Source organism: Dermacentor albipictus, chromosome 1 (assembly GCF_038994185.2).
Source record: "Dermacentor albipictus isolate Rhodes 1998 colony chromosome 1, USDA_Dalb.pri_finalv2, whole genome shotgun sequence".
Lineage (NCBI taxonomy): Eukaryota > Metazoa > Arthropoda > Arachnida > Ixodida > Ixodidae > Dermacentor > Dermacentor albipictus.
Window position 1 is genome coordinate 417,831,915 of NC_091821.1, and position 17,137 is coordinate 417,849,051.

General features: G+C 48.2%; 2 protein-coding genes across 2 annotated transcripts in view; one reads left to right on the forward strand and one right to left on the reverse strand.

Moving 5' to 3' along the window:
* The first annotated feature begins 5,524 nt into the window (after window positions 1-5,524).
* LOC139054252 (cysteine-rich venom protein-like) lies at window positions 5,525-6,235 on the forward strand. Its single transcript, XM_070530976.1, has one exon. It carries the CDS (start codon window positions 5,525-5,527, stop codon window positions 6,233-6,235), a length of 711 nt encoding a protein of 236 aa, XP_070387077.1.
* A 5,431-nt stretch (window positions 6,236-11,666) lies between these two features.
* Window positions 11,667-17,137, reverse strand: part of LOC135900422 (uncharacterized) — a 37,560-nt gene continuing 32,089 nt past the window's right edge. Inside the window, exons 4-5 of the mRNA XM_065429922.2 lie at window positions 15,982-16,125; window positions 11,667-14,984 (exon numbers count right to left, since the gene is read on the reverse strand). Of these exons, the coding sequence (XP_065285994.1) occupies window positions 14,638-14,984; window positions 15,982-16,125 (491 nt within the window). The 3' untranslated portion in view covers window positions 11,667-14,637. The remainder of the gene's footprint in view (window positions 14,985-15,981; window positions 16,126-17,137) is intronic.

Consider the following 17,137-nt stretch of genomic DNA (forward strand, 5'->3'; position numbering starts at 1 on the left):
CTGGCGGCACGCATCCCGCAGTCAATATCTGTCGAGTGGATCCCACGCGATCTTCTAAGCTTCCAAAGCCGTGCGGATTCTGCGACCCGTCTAACGACCTCTCCATCGTCACCGCCTCAACTCTTTCACCTAGATGATGCCACCCTCCTTTTAACAAGAAAGGAGCACCTCCGGCGCCGCACACGTGCTCTCATACCTCCGTGTGCGGTAAACCTTCCCCGCGGTCTTACCCGTGCAGAGGAGGTTGCGCTTCGGAGGATCCGGGTCGGGGTTGCCCTCACTCCTGCCGTGACTAGGAAGTGGCCGCACTTTCGCCCGCTATATCCTCGTCCTGAGTGCCCACTATGCAAGTCGCCAAACGTTGAAGCCGACATCCACCACCTGCTGTGGGTTTGCCCTGCTCTGAAACCGACGAGGCTCCGGCACCTCGCAGCAGCGGGACTCTCGCCGCATAATCTAAGCCATTACACTGCTTGGACGCAGGGACCGCATTATCGATCCCTCTTGGACTTCATTAGGTCAGCAAATCTATTTTCATTCATTTAATCATCCTTGTTCACCCCCATCCAATACCCTTGTATGCCCTGAGGCATTTATCCCCGCATTAAAAAAAAATATATTTGTACATAGCTTTTCGTCTGCGTCTTCCTACGTAACAATATTTTGGAAAGTTGTCAGTCCTTTTAGTATGGAAAGAAAATGGTGCTATCACCTGCTATGAATCCATTGCTTCCTTAGGATTTTAGAAAGCAACAGCAACCGCTTTCTTTATTTCTTTTAGTTAAAACAAATAAATTATGTTACCTACATCTGACCGCTTACAATCATTATTTCCTGCTCTTCGCTTCATTTATTCAGAACAAACGTGTGTCTTTTCAGATAATTATTTTAATTTTTCACTCAAGCCCACTAGTGGGTATGTGCCACAATTACGAGGTCATTATCATCATCGCCTCTGTAGGGCACACCGAGCCGATATGCGGACGTTCCTTCTCGCAACTGTGTGGTTCTTGTCGACGACGGGAAAGAGCCTCCAGGAGTGCCGGGAGGAGTACAAGAAGCAGCGCCCCTCCCACACCGCGTGCCTGCCGCCGAACAGGGAGTGCACCATCAATGCTCGAGGAGTCAACGCGACTGAGGGGGAACTCATACTCAAGACGCACAACGTCTACAGGAGCATGGTAGCCATGGGCAAAGTTAAGTGATATGTCGCAATAGGCTTAAAACACTGACATCAGTCAGACATAACGCCGCAAGCACCGCAGCTTTATTGTAGCCTGCGTCCGTGTGTTCCGATGCTGACGTGTGATGATGACCATGGCAGTGCCGATGAAGGCACGATGAAGATGACGATGAAGTTGGCGATACATCACTTCTCCCCCTCTTACAGGTCCAAGCGTTCAGGAGGCCGTCGCTGTCGGGTCGATCTTCGTAATGGTGGCGGGCTATCAGTCTGGGCCACTTCCGGACTATGTCGCAACGTGATGGGAGTGCTATCTGCAGGGTTTACGGCTACCCTCTGTGTCGAGAAAGAGTCTGAGACAGTTCGACGTCTCACCTGGTCCAAGTGTCGCCGCTGAATTCCTTTCCCGGAATCAACAGTGACCATTCTGGACCCCAGTTGATCTCGCACTACTCCTGGTATCCACCTGCGACGACTTGTTCGGAAATCGCGCATCCAGACTGGGTCACCTGCCTGAACTGGAGACCCTCCAACTCGTGGTTGGATTTCTGGTGACCTTTCATCGGGAGCGATACAGTCCAGCTTTGTTCTTATTTGGTACCCCAATAAGAGTTCCGCCGGCGACTTTCCATCCTTGACGGGCGTTCGGCGATATCGACATAAAACCCGCGCTATGCGTATTTTGAGGTCTATTCCAGGGTTCTTCTTTAGTCCTTCCTTGAGCGTACGCACAGCTCGTTCGGCTAACCCATTCGACTGTGGATGATAAGGGGCTGTTGTGAGTTGTTGCACATTGTTCCGTGCCAGAAACTCACGAAAAACTTTGCCCACAAATTGTGGTCCGTTATCAGAAACAAATGTTTTTGGAAGGCCGAACCGTGCAAATATTGATCTTAGCGCGTTGGCCGTGGTTTCTGAAGTCGCAGTTTTCTTTGGAATGGCTTCCATCCATTTCGTTTCCGAGTCGACGACGACTAAGACCATTTGTCCGTCCAACGGGCCTGCGAAATCTGCGTGCAGCCGGCTCCACCTTTCCCCGGTAGCTGGCCAGGCCAAAGGTATCTGTGCTGGTGGCATCACTGAAGCCTGCGCACATGTGGAACATGAGTTCACCAGTCGCTCTATGTCGGAATCCAGTGCCGGATACCAAAACAACGTTCTCGCTGTGGTTTTCATGGCTGTCATGCCGGGGTGTGTCTCGTGCAAAAGACGCAACACACGCCTTGCCGCCGCCAGGGGTAGAACAATGCGATGTCCCCAGTACACCAAATTATGGCTGACTGTAAGCTCTGTCCTTCTGTTGAAGTACGGCCGGAGATGCTCATGGCCCTGCGGAAGATATGCCGGCCATCCCTGGGAAATCCATTTTTTAACCTGCAGAAGGCTGGTGTCTCGATTAGTCAGATGTTCAACCTCGCGGGCGCAAAGCGCTGTTTCCTCAAGAGAGTGGGCATACAAAACGTACTCGTCGGCAGCACAGTCCCGCGGCTCCTCCATTACTGGCAAAGGCAACCGACTGAGGGCATCAGCATTGGAATGGTCGCTGCCCTTCCGGTACTGCAATGTGTAGTTGTATTTGCCAAGAAACAAGGCCCAACGCTGTATTCTTGCGGCCGCCATCGGTGGTATGGCTTTACCTGGATTGAATAAACCAGTAAGAGGCTTGTGGTCTGTTACTAAGACGAACTGATGTCCGTACAGGTAGTCTTTAAACCGGGCGACGCCGAATACCAGTGCCAAAGCTTCTTTTTCTAACTGCGAGTAATTGCGCTCGCTCTTGGTAAGTGTCCTGGACCGGAATCCGATGGGGTAGTCAACACCATTCACGCGGTGCGACAAAACGGCTCCAATGCCTACTGGTGATGCATCACACTCCAGCCGCAGTGGCTTATCCGGGTCGAAGTGAGCCAAAAACTTGGAAGCCACAATTGCCTGCTTAACTTGCTGAAATGCTTTCTCCTGTTCCTGGCTCCATTGCCACTTGACTCCTTTGGATAAGAGAGCATGTAGCGGAGCTAGCATGGTGGCCAGATTGGGCAGGAAGTTGCCATAGTAATTTATGAGACCGAGAAAAGCTTTCAGCTCAGTCACCGAGGTGGGCTTTGGGGCTTCAACAACGGCTTTGATATTGTCGTCCTTCGGTCGCAGACCCTTCGCGTCGATACGATGACCGAGAACTGTGACTTCGTCTTGCCGAAACTTGCACTTTCCCTTGTTCAGTCGGAGACCATACTCTCGCAGCCGCTGCAGCACGGCTTTGAGCCTAGAGGAATCATGTTTTTTCTCGGCGATGATAATGTCATCCAGGTACACCTGCACTCCAGGAATATCCCCCAGCAGTCCGTCCATTCGCCTTTGGAATATGGCTGGAGCAGAACTTACGCCAAACGGTAATCTGTTAAAACAAAAGAGACCCTTCTGGGTGTTGAGGACTGTTATCTTCTTTGCTTCCTCATCCAATGGCAACTGGTTGTAGGCTTGACGCAAATCCAAGGTCGTGAATACTTCGCCACCGTTTAACCTAGCAAAAATGTCGTCCACTCGAGGCAACGGGTATTGTTCTACCACAGTGGCCGCATTCACAGTCATACGGAAGTCTCCACACAGTCGGAGGGACCCATCGCCCTTCAAAACGGGTACCACAGGGGTTGCCCATTCAGCGGTTTTTACCGGCGTCAAAACGCCTTCCGCGACCAGCTGATCCAATGACTCAGACATCTTATCTCTGAGAGCATAGGGTACAGTACGGGCCTTAAAGAACCGTGGACACGCGTTTTCTTTCAATTGAAATGTGACCGGTGGTCCTTTGCACAGGCCGAGTCCCGGAGCAAACACGTCGGCATATTCGTCAAGCAGCTGTTGCAGACCTGAGCTGGCAGCCTGTATTCCAGCCGGTTGCAGATGCGCTACCACATTCGACAACATTGCCACTCCAACTTCATTAAATGCCTTGATGGTGTCTCTGCCGCACAAAGATGGTCCGGAGCGGTCGACCACTATGACAGTACCAGGAATATCTTTCCCGTCGCACGTAGCGGTCATGCTAAGCTGGCCGACAACTGGAAGTTCTCCCAAGAGACAAGAGAGCTTGAGCTGTGAACTCTCCAACGGAGGCCAGAGCCGCTTGTACTTGCGGAACACCGTTACGGAAATGACGCTTACAGGTGACCCCGTGTCCACCAACATAGTGAGCGGAACGTTATTCCAACTGATGTCCTTGTATATAGGCCTAACCTTGCGGATACTGGCTGCGTGATGGAGAACCGCTGTAATCGTGTGCAAGGCGTCGTTGTCGTCCGAGCTTGTGTCCTCTCCGGCTGCCATGGCGTACGAACCCTGGCGCCGTTGTCTTGCTGGATAAGATCCCTGCCGACGGTCACCATTTGTGCTAGACAGGCACATCCGACGTAGATGTCCTCGTTTTCCACACCGGTGGCACACCGCGCGAAGGTGTTTGCACTCGTCCTCAGCATGCGATTCTCCACACCTTCCACACACGTCGCGTTGTTCCGGCTTGGGACGTCGCTTCGAGGAATGGCTCTCTTGTCGGGCAAAATGTACTTCTGAGTGCGCCGAGTTCATGCTCCTGGCATTTTCAACAGCTCTCTGTGCCGAGACAGCAAAGTCTTCAGCCTCTTCTAAGGTGAGCTTCCGTCGCGTCAGTAAATGGCGCCGAACGTCTTCATCCAGCACTCCACAAACGATTCGATCCCTCAACATGCGCTCCAATGACGTGCCGAAGTTACACTTCTCAGCTAGGCGTCGAATGTCCGCAATGAAGTCCTGAGCAGCTTCCCCGTCTTGTTGCGAACGCATGAAGAAAGCATAACTTGCAGCGATCTCGTTGACCTCCGGAGCATAGTGATCTTCCAGATACCCGACGACTTCCTCATAGCTCAGTTCATTCACCTTTTTTGGTTGACACCGGCCCTGCACCACACGCACTGCACTGTCCGTGAGCGAAGCGATGAGCAGCGCTCGCTTCTTCGTTGGGTCCACGATGCTATGAGCCTCAAAGTACGCCTAGCTCCAGGCGAACGCGATACGTAGGCCACGTACCTTCTGCATCGGCAAATTCCGGTGGCCGTCCAGCACTCATGCTGACGCGGGTCTTCTCACCTAGCGACGCTAGGCCTCGTCGCCACTGATATGTCGCAATAGGCTTAAAACACTGACATCAGTCAGACATAACGCCGCAAGCATCGCAGCTTTATTGTAGCCTGCGTCCGTGTGTTCCGATGCTGACGTGTGATGATGACCATGGCAGTGCCGATGAAGGCACGATGAAGATGACGATGAAGTTGGCGATACATCATTAAGCACTTTCCAGAAGCCACGAATATGCTGCAGCTACGCTGGGATGAAGAGTTGGCTTCCGTGGCACAGGCCAAGGCCGACCAATGCACCCCCGACAGCGGAAAACTAATGCACGACAAACCCGAAGATCGTTTCACCACCAAGATCAAGTCCACGGGACAAAACTTAGCCTTCCACGCCAGCAGCGCCCGTTTCGGTTCCACTGACTGGCCCGGTCAGGTCAAGGCGTGGTTCGACGAGTACACCCACTATCCGCCGCAGAGCGTCGATCACTTCTCGCCTCCCAGAGGAGAGCCGACCGGACATTTCACGCAGGTTGTGTGGGCAACGACGCGCTACGTGGGCTGCGGCTACGTGGACTACATCGTCGAAGGCTACTCGAGGTTGCCGTACATGCAACTCTACGTATGCAACTATGCCAGCGCAGGCAACGTTTTGTTGCGGCCAGTGTACAATCCCGGTGATGTGTGCTCCGCCTGCCCAGAAGGCACCGCATGTGTCAAAGACACCGGGCTGTGCTCCTCTGCTGAAGCACGTGGACATTCTTACAGGCAACCGGACCCCAACTCACCGGAAAGGAGTAAACGCGGTGGCGACGGACATGTTCAAGGTTCTATGTCAACTCGAAAAAGCACTGCGCCGGCAATAGTTCAGCCGTTGAGACATGCAGCCACAGTGTACGTGATTGCTGCGGTATACGGTGTGTTCAAGGTCTGGTGGGCGTCTCTCGTGTAGATGGGGTGCTAAACCGGTAATTATCACACACGCCTTTCCTTCATCTTTTTCTCCCTACCACTGCTGTTGCTTTCTGTTAATTTGAGCGAATAACTTGCTCTGGCCGCCGTTATATTACCAAATATGCGTAGACACGATAGTTGTACGGGTATGAGTCTCCTTTGAACAGGGTGCCCGTTCTTGGACGTCCTCGTCGAGTTATAACCTGCCGCTCGTGTAGACCTCTCCGGCAGCGTAACTACACACACCGTTATTTCTTTTTCTCGCAAAATAAACGCACATCTTGGTTTCTAACAACATGTAGCGCCTTTATTTCTGAATGCATCGAAACTTTGTTTTTAAGCCACACAAACAAGGAAATATGAATTAAAAAAAGGATCAGTACGAGTTCAATTGAATCACTACGAGTGAAATGCGCAATTAATGGCAAGTGTAATGGTTGAAAGGGTTGGTGGACTTGTTTTAAGTAAAGCGAATTTCAAAGTGTTCTGTGCCCCTGAACTGTGCAGCTCGCCACGATACCTCAGCACGGTGAATAACACGAGAAATAATATTACCCTTTGGTCCCAATCACATGGAGCTCTACCGAGAGCCACTTAGCCAACCAAGCGGGTTTGACGATCTGAGCCCTTAGGGGGACAATGAACTCAGTCACGTGCGTTTTATGTGCACGAAGTGAATGCTATTGTTCAGTCCCTACTGAGAGCGACGTAGAACACCGCGCAACGAGAAGGCATTCAGTACTATTTATTAGCACAAGAAAGGCGCTTATTATACATCTATATTGGCATTGACTGACTGCTACAACATATCCTCGTGGTGAGCATGAGCCTAAGCTCCCGCCATAGGACGGTCACACCAACGACGGATATAGGGAGGGGAGGAAGGGGCATCAGCTCCTCCCCTTCGAGTTTCGTATAGATGTTTAGTTTTTAATGGTTGGTCTTGCCCTGTTACAATAATTAGTAAGAACTATATTGTGGTGCTGCAGTTACATGGGTTCTGTTTCTTTCTCATTCCGGATTTATGAGACGTGAAAGTCTGTTCTGTTTCAATAAAAGAAACGTTCCATGCCACCTTTGGAAATATTTTCGTGTGCTTTCTTTATTCTTCAACAGTCATCTGGCGAACTGCTGTACTATACTCTGAAGGAAAATACGCGGGGTCGCACACACTGTCACAAGCCTGTCTTCGTTTCATTGTTGTGTCTGTGTATGAGTCCACTAATTGCCCTGAAAATGTCATAACAGCAAGCTACAGAACAAGATATTTTAATCATCATCAGCAGCAGCTTATTTTAAATCCACTTCAGGACGACAGCTTCTCCCTTCGATGTGCAATTACCCTGTCCTGCGCCAACTGATTCCTGCACCAACTGATGCCTAGTCTTCTGCCGTCCTCGACTGGCTTTCCTTCTCTTAACACTCATTTTGTAATCCTAATGGTCCACCGGTCATCTAACCTACGAATTACATGACCTGCCCAGCTCCACTTTTGTTCTCTTAATGTAAATTAGAATACTGGCTATGCCCCTTTGCTCTCTGATCCACACCACTCTCTTTCTGTTTCTCAACGTTACGCCTAACAATTATCGTTCCATCGCTCTTTGCGCGCTCCTTGTCCTGAAGCTTCTTGGTCAGTCTACTGCTTATCATTGTCTTAGTCTTCTGCTTGTTATTCTTCAAGCCCACTCTTCCATGCTCTCTGTTGAAGTCCTCAATCAGTTGTTATAAATCGTCCCCAGTGTTGCTGAATAGGACAGTGTCATCTGCAAACCGAAGGTTGCTGAGATATTCGCTTTAATCCTCACTCCTAGGTCTTCCTATATAGTTGATTAGCTTGAATACTGCTTCCAGGCACGCAGTGAATAGCATTGGAAAGATTATGTCTCCTTGTCTGATCAGTTTCTTTATACGCATCTTCCTATTTGTGCAGAATTAAGGTAGCTGCAGAATCTCTGTAGATATTTTCTAAAATATTTAGGTAAGCATTCTGTACTCCTTAATTGTAATGTCTCTATGACTTCTGGTATCTCTACAGAATTGAATGCCTTTTCGTAATCTATAAAAGCCATATAGAGAGGCTGATTTACCCTGCGGATTTCTCGATTACTATATTGGTGACATCAATGGGATCCATTGTAGAGTATCCCTTCCTGAAGCCAGCCTGTTGCCTCATTTGACTAAGTGCAGTGTTGCCATTATTCTACGGGAAATAATCTTGGTGAATATGTTATATAATACTCGGAGTAAGATAATGGACCTATAATTTGATAATTCTTTAACACCTCCCTTTTCTTGGATTAGTATAATTTTGGCATTCTTTCAGTTCTCTGGGCCCCTTGAAGTCGATAGACAGTTCGTATAAAGGGCTGCTAGTTTTTAAATTATCATGTCTCCTCCATCATCATCATCATCATCATTATCAGCAGCAGCAGCAGCAGCAACATCATCATCATCATCAGCAGCAGCAGCAGCATCATCATCAGCATGGCTGCTCCCACTGCAGCGCAAATGCCTCTCCCATACTTACCCAACTACCCCGGTCATGTGCTAATTGTGGCCATGTTGTCCCTGCAAACTTCTTAATGTCATCCGACCACCTAACTTTCTGCCGCCCCCTGCTCCGGTTCCCTTCTCTTGGAATCCAGTATGTAACCCTTAATGAACATCGGTTGTCTTCCCTCCTCATTACATGTCCTGCCCATGCCCATTTCTTTTTCTTGATTTCAGCTCCGATGTCATTAACTCGCGTTTGTTCCCTAACCCAATCTGCTCTCTTCTTATCCCTTAACGTTCCACCCATCGTTCTTCTTTCCATAGCTCGTTGCGTCGTCCTGAAGTTAAGTAGAACCCTTTGCGTAAGCCTCCATGTTTCTGCCCCGTAGGTGAACACTGGTAAGACAAAGCTGTTATACACTTTCCTCTTGAGCCAAACGCACCCCAGGTCATTCTTATTCTTCTGATTATTTCAGTCTCATCATCCGGATCCGCGGTCACTATCTGCCCTAAGTAGGTGTATTCCCTTACCGCTTCCAGTGCCTCGCTACCTATTGTAAACTGCTGCTCTCTTCCGAGACTGTTAAACATTACTTTAGTTTTCTGCAGATTAATTTTTAGACCCACCCTTCTGCTTTGCCTATCCAGGTCAGTGAGCATGCATTACAATTGGTCCCCTGAGTTACTAATCAAGGCAAGATCATCAGCGAATGGTACGTTACTAAAGCATTCTTCATTAACTCTTATCCCCAATTATTCCAAATCCAGGTCTCTAAACACCTCCTGTAAACACGCTGTGAATATCATTGGAGAGATCGTATGTCCCTGCCTGACTCCCTTTTTTATTGGGATTTTGTTGCTTTCTTTATGGAGGACTACGGTGGCTGTGGAGCTGCTATAGATATCTTTGAGAATTTTTAAATGCGGCTCGTCTGCACCCTGATTGCGTAATGCCTGCGTGACTGCTGAGGTTTCGACTGAATCAAACGCTTTCTCGTAATCAATGAAAGCTATATATAAGAGTTGGTTATATTCCGCACACTTCTCTATCACCTGACTGATAGTGTGAATATGGTCTATTGTTGAGTAGCCTTTACGGAATACTGCCTGGTCCACCGCGACGATGTTTTTTACGCCTGTACTGTTACGTCAAAGTATTCTGCATCGTTGGAAGAACACTTTGGAACTTATTTTCGGGTTACTGTAGCTGGGGCCACACTACACTCTCGCAGTCGTTGGTACTCTGCTCAGAATGTCAAGACTTTTCCCATTTGAAGAGTGGTGACGTCACGACATCGCTGGCAGGAAACTTTGGGGCTTATTTTCGGACACTTCTCGCAGGTTCGGATGACGTATCAAGCGGTGCATGTAAAAGTAGGTGTACTCTCGCCGAATATGAAAGGGAACACCTCATCTATGTTCGTACCAATATTTTTTTCTAATGCGCAAGCCAGAACTTCACCCATTGCTATTTGTTGTGTTCTGCTGTTGAAGAATGCTGCTCATGGAACTTATCTCATTACAAGCACGCACGTGGCTAATTAATTGTCCCCTTTCATATTGAACGACCCTGTGCAAATGATAGAGAGCTGGCCCTCCCCCGCCTTACGAAAAAAGTCAAAATAGCTCAAAGGTGATGTAGTGTCGAGCCTGAAGCAACTCCTTAGCCAACATGAACAGCTGCCAAAAACAACCTTTGTGAATTCAACAAAAAAAAATACAGATTGCAGTAACAAGAGAAAAATATTGAGACAGAAGCCGGCAAGTACAGTAACAAATATTTTACTGGCTGAGTCAACACAGCGTGCAAACATGAGTCGAAAGCACATTTTGCTCCCAGAGCCACCCATGACGTTTCAAAAGAAACCACATTACATTATGGTGGGCTGGAAATGGGCCTAGGCTAACTCTCACTTGCAAAATTCATTCGCCCGACAAAAGGCTCACTCCCCTGCATTCATTTCCTCGAGGCTGCTGCTTCGCTGCCTCTGAGACTTTCCGCTGCCTGTTGTTGGAGGCGCCCAGTGTAAGTCTAATTCATGCAGCAACACGAGAGGGCCACCGCAACACCCCCTTTATAACAGAACGACGTCACGTTCAGAGTGCACAGACCCTGCGTTACGCTCCAGATCTTTACTAGAAGCCCATACAATTAAACAAGCATGCCAACTTAGGGACCGGCGCCTTTAACTTACCAAGTTCATGCTTTTGTCGTTCTGTGGCTAGCAGAAGAAAAGGCTGCTCATTTGTGTGGTATCACGGCTCGTAGCGCAAATGCCTTCTGTTACCTAGAGCCGGCCTTGGCATCAACGCGTGCAGCGCTTGCAAAACCTTGCAGCGCTGAAACTTCGCATCTCAACATCAGCGTCGTAATACGCAGCCTAGCGAGTGGAGGAAGCAGTTTTCTGATAGTACACCCGTGAGAAAAAGAATACGTACCGCAGGGTCTCCGCAAAAACTAAATTTCTTTGCAATTTGCATGCATAAACTGAAATTTACCAGTAGACTGGAAAGTTCACCATGCCAAGCTTGGACTGCAGTCCTCAATATCAAGTTGCATTCACAGGCTGAGGGAAAAAATCGGCTTTATCCCGCAATCCCCGGTCCGTATACTCTTTCTCATGGGTGTACATGGTGCGATTTCGAGTCAGCAAATTTACCGCTCGTCTTGAGGCGCATGTGTCCAGGTCCCGACGTGACTACAAGCACCGGTCGTGCTAAGACGTAGGAGCGTATGCGCTCCTTGCAGCTCGCGTGACCCTGGACTCATGGAGGAATGAAATAAACTATAGGAGGGATAATCAGGACACTGTCAAATCCCGCCTTATTGTCAAATTATGTAATGGCGGCATTTTAAACCAATCAGAGAAGCCAAGAGGGCTGCTACGGCCTCTCTGATTGGTTCAAAATGCTGCCATTACCAAATTCGACAAGATGGCAGAATTTGGCTATGTCCAGAATAGCACCTTAGGAAGGAGCATCACTTCAAGTAACCAGCGCTCGCAAGTCAACTCACCATGAAGCCGTTCCCTTTGCATTTTCTTCTTCAAAAGGTAGGCCCAAGATGTGACACTCCTCACCGGACCCGGCCCAGTGTGTTTGGTTCTTGGTGGGGTTTAATGCCCAACGATCTTTATAGTACATGCCACATGGGCCCACTCTGCGTATGTCATCAACAAAAACTTCAGTATAATCTCCAAATGGATATGTTAGAATAAATAAACCTGTAAATAACCCATTAAATAAAAGAACGTGGCATTATCGATTAGCCTGCGATTTTCTTAGACCCCTCCCCTCCTATTCCACCACAGAGCGCTGTGCGCCGGGTAACTCTCCTCCCTTTGCAGGAACCTTCCGTGTCAGGCGTCATGTTAAGGCATACAAAACACTAATATTTACTTGAGAATTCAAAGAGGCAAATGATATGCGTGTTCACAGTGGTTTAGCTTCCGCTGTTTGCGTGGTGTCGGCCGCGATTTGTTAGCGATGGCAGAGAGGGCCCAGGGTGCACGTACTGTAGATGTCTCTTTCCAGCGCGGCGGTGAAAGTCACGAAAATTTATCGCGACATGAGCAGGTGTTGGGCCGACTTCCTTGGCTTCAATTGTGTTGCGCATCGCTCGCTCCTATATATCATTCATTCCTCCATGGTTTGTCTAACGCATCGGGCTAAAGTAAACGTTAATACAGGAGCGACACTTTTATTGTTCGAAGAGTCGCACCATTTTCCTGACGTATTTTAGTTCCGCACTCAAACTGCCGTAGCGCCTTCTGGCCAGCGCCTTTTAATCATATACAGCTGGGAGTATAACAGACGCTACATAGGTTTTTCTTACCTTCAATTTTATTGATGGAGTTGAGAAAGCGCTTTGTCCGTGCAATTAAACCGGTCGATGGCATGTTTCAGAGGAGTGACGCACTTGTAAACGTCCTGACAAAGCATGAGCGGGGAAGAAATGGCTATTTTCATTGCTATGTATTGAAAAACATGAGTTGAGAGTGCTGCAGGACCCCTCCTTGGCGCTCTTAGTTGCTTAAGCGCTCGTTTGGGATGACAAAAATATTCGGCGACTCAGTATCAGTTACCGCGCTATACAACCAAGAAAAGATCATTCTTGTTTTTAATTGGTACCTTTTGCGCATGCTTTTAACCGCTCCGTGATCGCAACGGCCCATCAGTCATGTTTTGTGCGTGTTCACACATAAGAAACGTACGTGTATGTGTGTGCGCATGGTGGCCCGCCAGTCATGTTTGATAATTCGTATATGTGTACAAGGGTCACCTACCGCGCGAAGCTTTTCCACTGCGTGCTCTCATCGTAGCCTAACAACTTTAACCTGCTGACTGATAAGTACCGCTACCGCATATACGCGAATTCGGGATATGCTACGGCGTACACCATGCAGTCTGTCGAGTCTCTTCTTCATCCCGATGTTCGTTGCTGCTCGCTGCAGAAGATCGGGGACCTCCGGCTTCATGGCTGCAGATTTCAGGCGTATATTCCCATTATATATGTATACACCGCCGCAAAACATACGGACACCTCGGTATACGATCGTAAGCGCTGTCTCGGCGAGTGAAAACGCTACGGTCGATAAAGCGGCAACCACATGAAGAGTATACGTTTCGATCGCATTTTTCAGCGATGCTTCTTCCTTATGCGATGCACTACGCTCGCGCCGAAATCACTGTCGTCGAATTTAATTGCACGCAATTCTCGCTTTAAGGTACGATCACACGAGGCCCATTTCGGCTGTATAAACTCGAGGAAGTATACTCTGCGTGATCATCAGCACCTCAAGCGCAACCATCGCCTCGTTTCCTTCATTTATATCTGCATGAATCTCGAATAGAAAGCCGGAACTTGACACCCATCAGTTTGATTTCCCTAGCGACTTTCTGCCCGATAACCTCTCCCTCTCTCTTGGTCGTAATTCCGGCGAGGGAAGCGTACTGCGCAACGAGCGATAGAACGGAAAATGAGAAGCCGGCGTAGCATTGATATATAGAAAGGCACGACAGTGTGTATTAGATAACAAAAGATATCATGTGGTATCTTTGATGACATTAACTTTCCACCGCTCGACACTCTGCCTCTACTACAGAAAGTAAAGTTATGAGTAGTGACCTGAAGTGGTAACCGGTTCTATAATATTCTATGGCAATTCCGGAGTGAAAATTTTATAACCATGCACTCCTATCACCTGTTAGAAAAAAACATGGCATGGTTTAAAGCGTCGCTATCAAGTAGCTCCTCGTCGTCATTAGAAATTGCCAGGTATCGTCGTTTAGGAGCAGTGTTTTCTTGAGTCGATGGGCGGCCTATACTTCTAGCAGTCTGTAACGCTGTGCTTCACTCGGTAAGATGCTACTTGGTAGGTTCGAAAAAAAGCTTCAGAGTCGAGCACCGTTCGCGAATACGCGGCGAAGACGAAGAATTGAGGTTGGGTAGGTCGAGCAGTGTGCATAACAGATAACCGGTGGTCGATTACAGTAAATGAAATGTGTGCCGAGGAAATGAAAACACATTCGAGTGCGACGAATCGGATGGAAGCGTGAGATTTGGAATGTTCAGCCATAGGATGCAGCCAGTCTGCGCAGGACAGAGAAAATTGGGGGTTGCTGCATGGTATACGGGCCAACGTCCAACAGCGAATAATAAATATGGTTGTGGTGGTTGGCCGTGAACTACGAGGACGGCGACGACGATGACGATAGTGAAGACGATGACGACGGTGGTGGTCACAAAAAAAATAACAACGCTAGAACACTGGACACGGCGGAAAGATGCGCACAGACACCGTGCTGTTTCTGTATGTGAGGTGACGATGGTTACCGCGCGACGTAATGTAGACGCGGCGCAAAAACACGGCCGAAAACACTTTCGACGGGTTTACAACGGGGCTACGCCTGCTCCTCATCGTCGGGCTCCTCGTCGACGGAGATCTTCTCCTCGCGTATGGTGCGGCAGCCTCCCGCGTGGCTGCTCTCCTCGCTGCTGGGGATGGTGCCGCCCGATTGGCTGGCGGCGTCGGCGCGCGAGTCGGCAGCCGAGTTGCTCTCCGAGCCGGCGTCGTCGCCGGAGCTCGGCACAACGGCAGCGGCTGCGGGCGGCCGGGGCTTGAACGAGCGCATCAGCTTGCGCAGCCTCTGCCGCAGCGTGAGGCCCTCGCTCTCGGCCAGGGAGTCCCAGGAACCACGACTCCGCTTGTCCTGCTCGTGCTCGTACAGGGCCTTCACTTTATCTAAGGCTGCAGGGTGGAAGTGGGGCGTGTTAGGCTTGGAGGGATTTGGAGCCCGTGTGATATCGTATCTATATAGTCAAAGAAAAAGAAGTTGTTCTTCAAATATATAGTCTTAGCGCAGAGAGATAACAAGAATTAAATTGCCCTTGAGTTAAGAAGAAAGTACACCTTCAACTTAAGGTCAATAATTTATAGATTTCTACATCACACGAAGAGAGAGAAAGCAAGAAGAGGAAAGATGGGAATGTCAGTGAGACGCGTGTCTGGTTTGATACCGTGCACTGAAGGTAAGGAAAATGGGCAATAGAAATTTGAAAACCTGGAAGGAGTTATCACTTGTCGCATACAACGGTAAGTACAGCAGAACTGCAGACAGTCACTCAGGCCGGCGTGCTTCAAGACACCCCAAACTTGCACATCGGTTTATCAGGGACACACTGTAGAATACAGCTAAGGTTTAATTACTGTGTCTAAGTATAACATTTAGTAGTTATCACGCCTTTGCAATTCGCCACAGTAAGAATGTAGTCGAGGGTCAAGTATACTAATGGCGGGGAAATTAGAAACACATTAAGTTTTGCTTCAGGTGGTGTTCACCTCATCACAATCGTTTTAGGCTATCAAGCGTTTAATTTAAATATATGGTGTAGCTAAAAGCAACGTGCGTTACTGGAAATTATTTATGTACTCTATGTATGCAGCGCGACGTCAGAATTTTACCCTGATACTAACACTTGACCGGTGTACGGTGTAAAAGACGCCTGCATTCGTTTCCCCGAAGAACTGAACTGAATAAAACAATAGTAGCACTTGATCGGCTTAAAGTCATACCAGAAACGAACGGATGAGAAACTTTCTAATGTCATCGCAAGAAAGACGGGTAGGACGGATTTACTTCAAGTTGGATGTAAAGTAAGCGTCCAGCAACCCTATACATAAACTTCATGCTTCTAAATGCCAAAATACATGTTAATCAAGTTTACGAAAGGAAGGCTATGCTTACCTAGTTTAAATTCGACTTCTTCGACGGGAACTTTGTTCAGATGCTTCCTAAAGACTTGGGTGAGCTTCTTCCGATGGAAGTCCGCCTCTATTTCTTGCTTCGTTCTCGGAATACGGCATTTCATGAAACAGCACATCACCACCACTGAAAGTAAAGAACATGCATGGATGTCAGATGAGGATCTTGACGTTTATGTTGAAATCTTGGGTTCGATTACTAGCATTTGCAGAGTGATTTTTTATTTACGTAGCAGAAACAAAACTGTGAGAAATATGCGACATCTAGTTCATTACTTAAATACATCCAGCCGTAACAGCATGTGTACATTTTCATAAGAAGTAAACTTGGCCGTACTCATAAATCTTCTATTAACGAAAGGGCTTCTTCCTTGGAAGATGCATGAACATATGCTAGCAGTACATTTGATAACGCCTTTTCTACCTCTTTTTCTATTCGCCAGTGCAGAATCTCTCTCTATGAGCGCGCACGATGCTAGCGTAGTCAGAGCACCATAGGGCACAGAAAACATTGACGCTGTATATTCCATGTAGTCTTAATGGAAGCGTGTGAGACACCCCTGAAATCTTACCTCTGCGTAAAAGTAATATTCATAATCTTGTTGTTTTTTTATTTTCTTTATACCAAACTGCAATTTGAATACCTAGCAAGAGGGTAGGGCTGATGATAAAACTGACAAAAATGCAAGAAACCAAAGGGTATTTAAGTATGGCATTGATGAAAAGTCAGTACACTCGACCGAGTCCTTCATCTATGAACACGTTTACTGTGAACAGCAGCTACGCCCTCGACTTCCCCAATCACATCGAGCTTTGTGAACAGCTCCTGCAAATGATTCTGTGGAAAATTCGTCGACTTTGTAAAACGACTAACACGACGGAGATGACGGGAACGACGACTGCGAGTGAACCTGACCCGGTGTACTTGTGACTATAGGGGTAAATTTCTGAACACGAAGTAGCCAGTTCAATCCCAAACGCAACGGCTTCATTCCGATAGGGCTGGAATGCAAAAACCATCGCGTACTTAAATTTATGTACGCAATTAAGAACTCCGACGCGCCGAAAGTGATTCGCAGCCTCTCCCTCCCTCCTTTCCCATCCTTACTATGGCGTCTCTCACAACACATGTGTTACTT

Coding starts and splice junctions, on each gene's coding strand:
- LOC139054252 (XM_070530976.1), top strand. CDS start 5,525: ATGCTGCAGCTACGCTGGGATGAAGAGTTGGCTTCCGTGGCACAGGCC.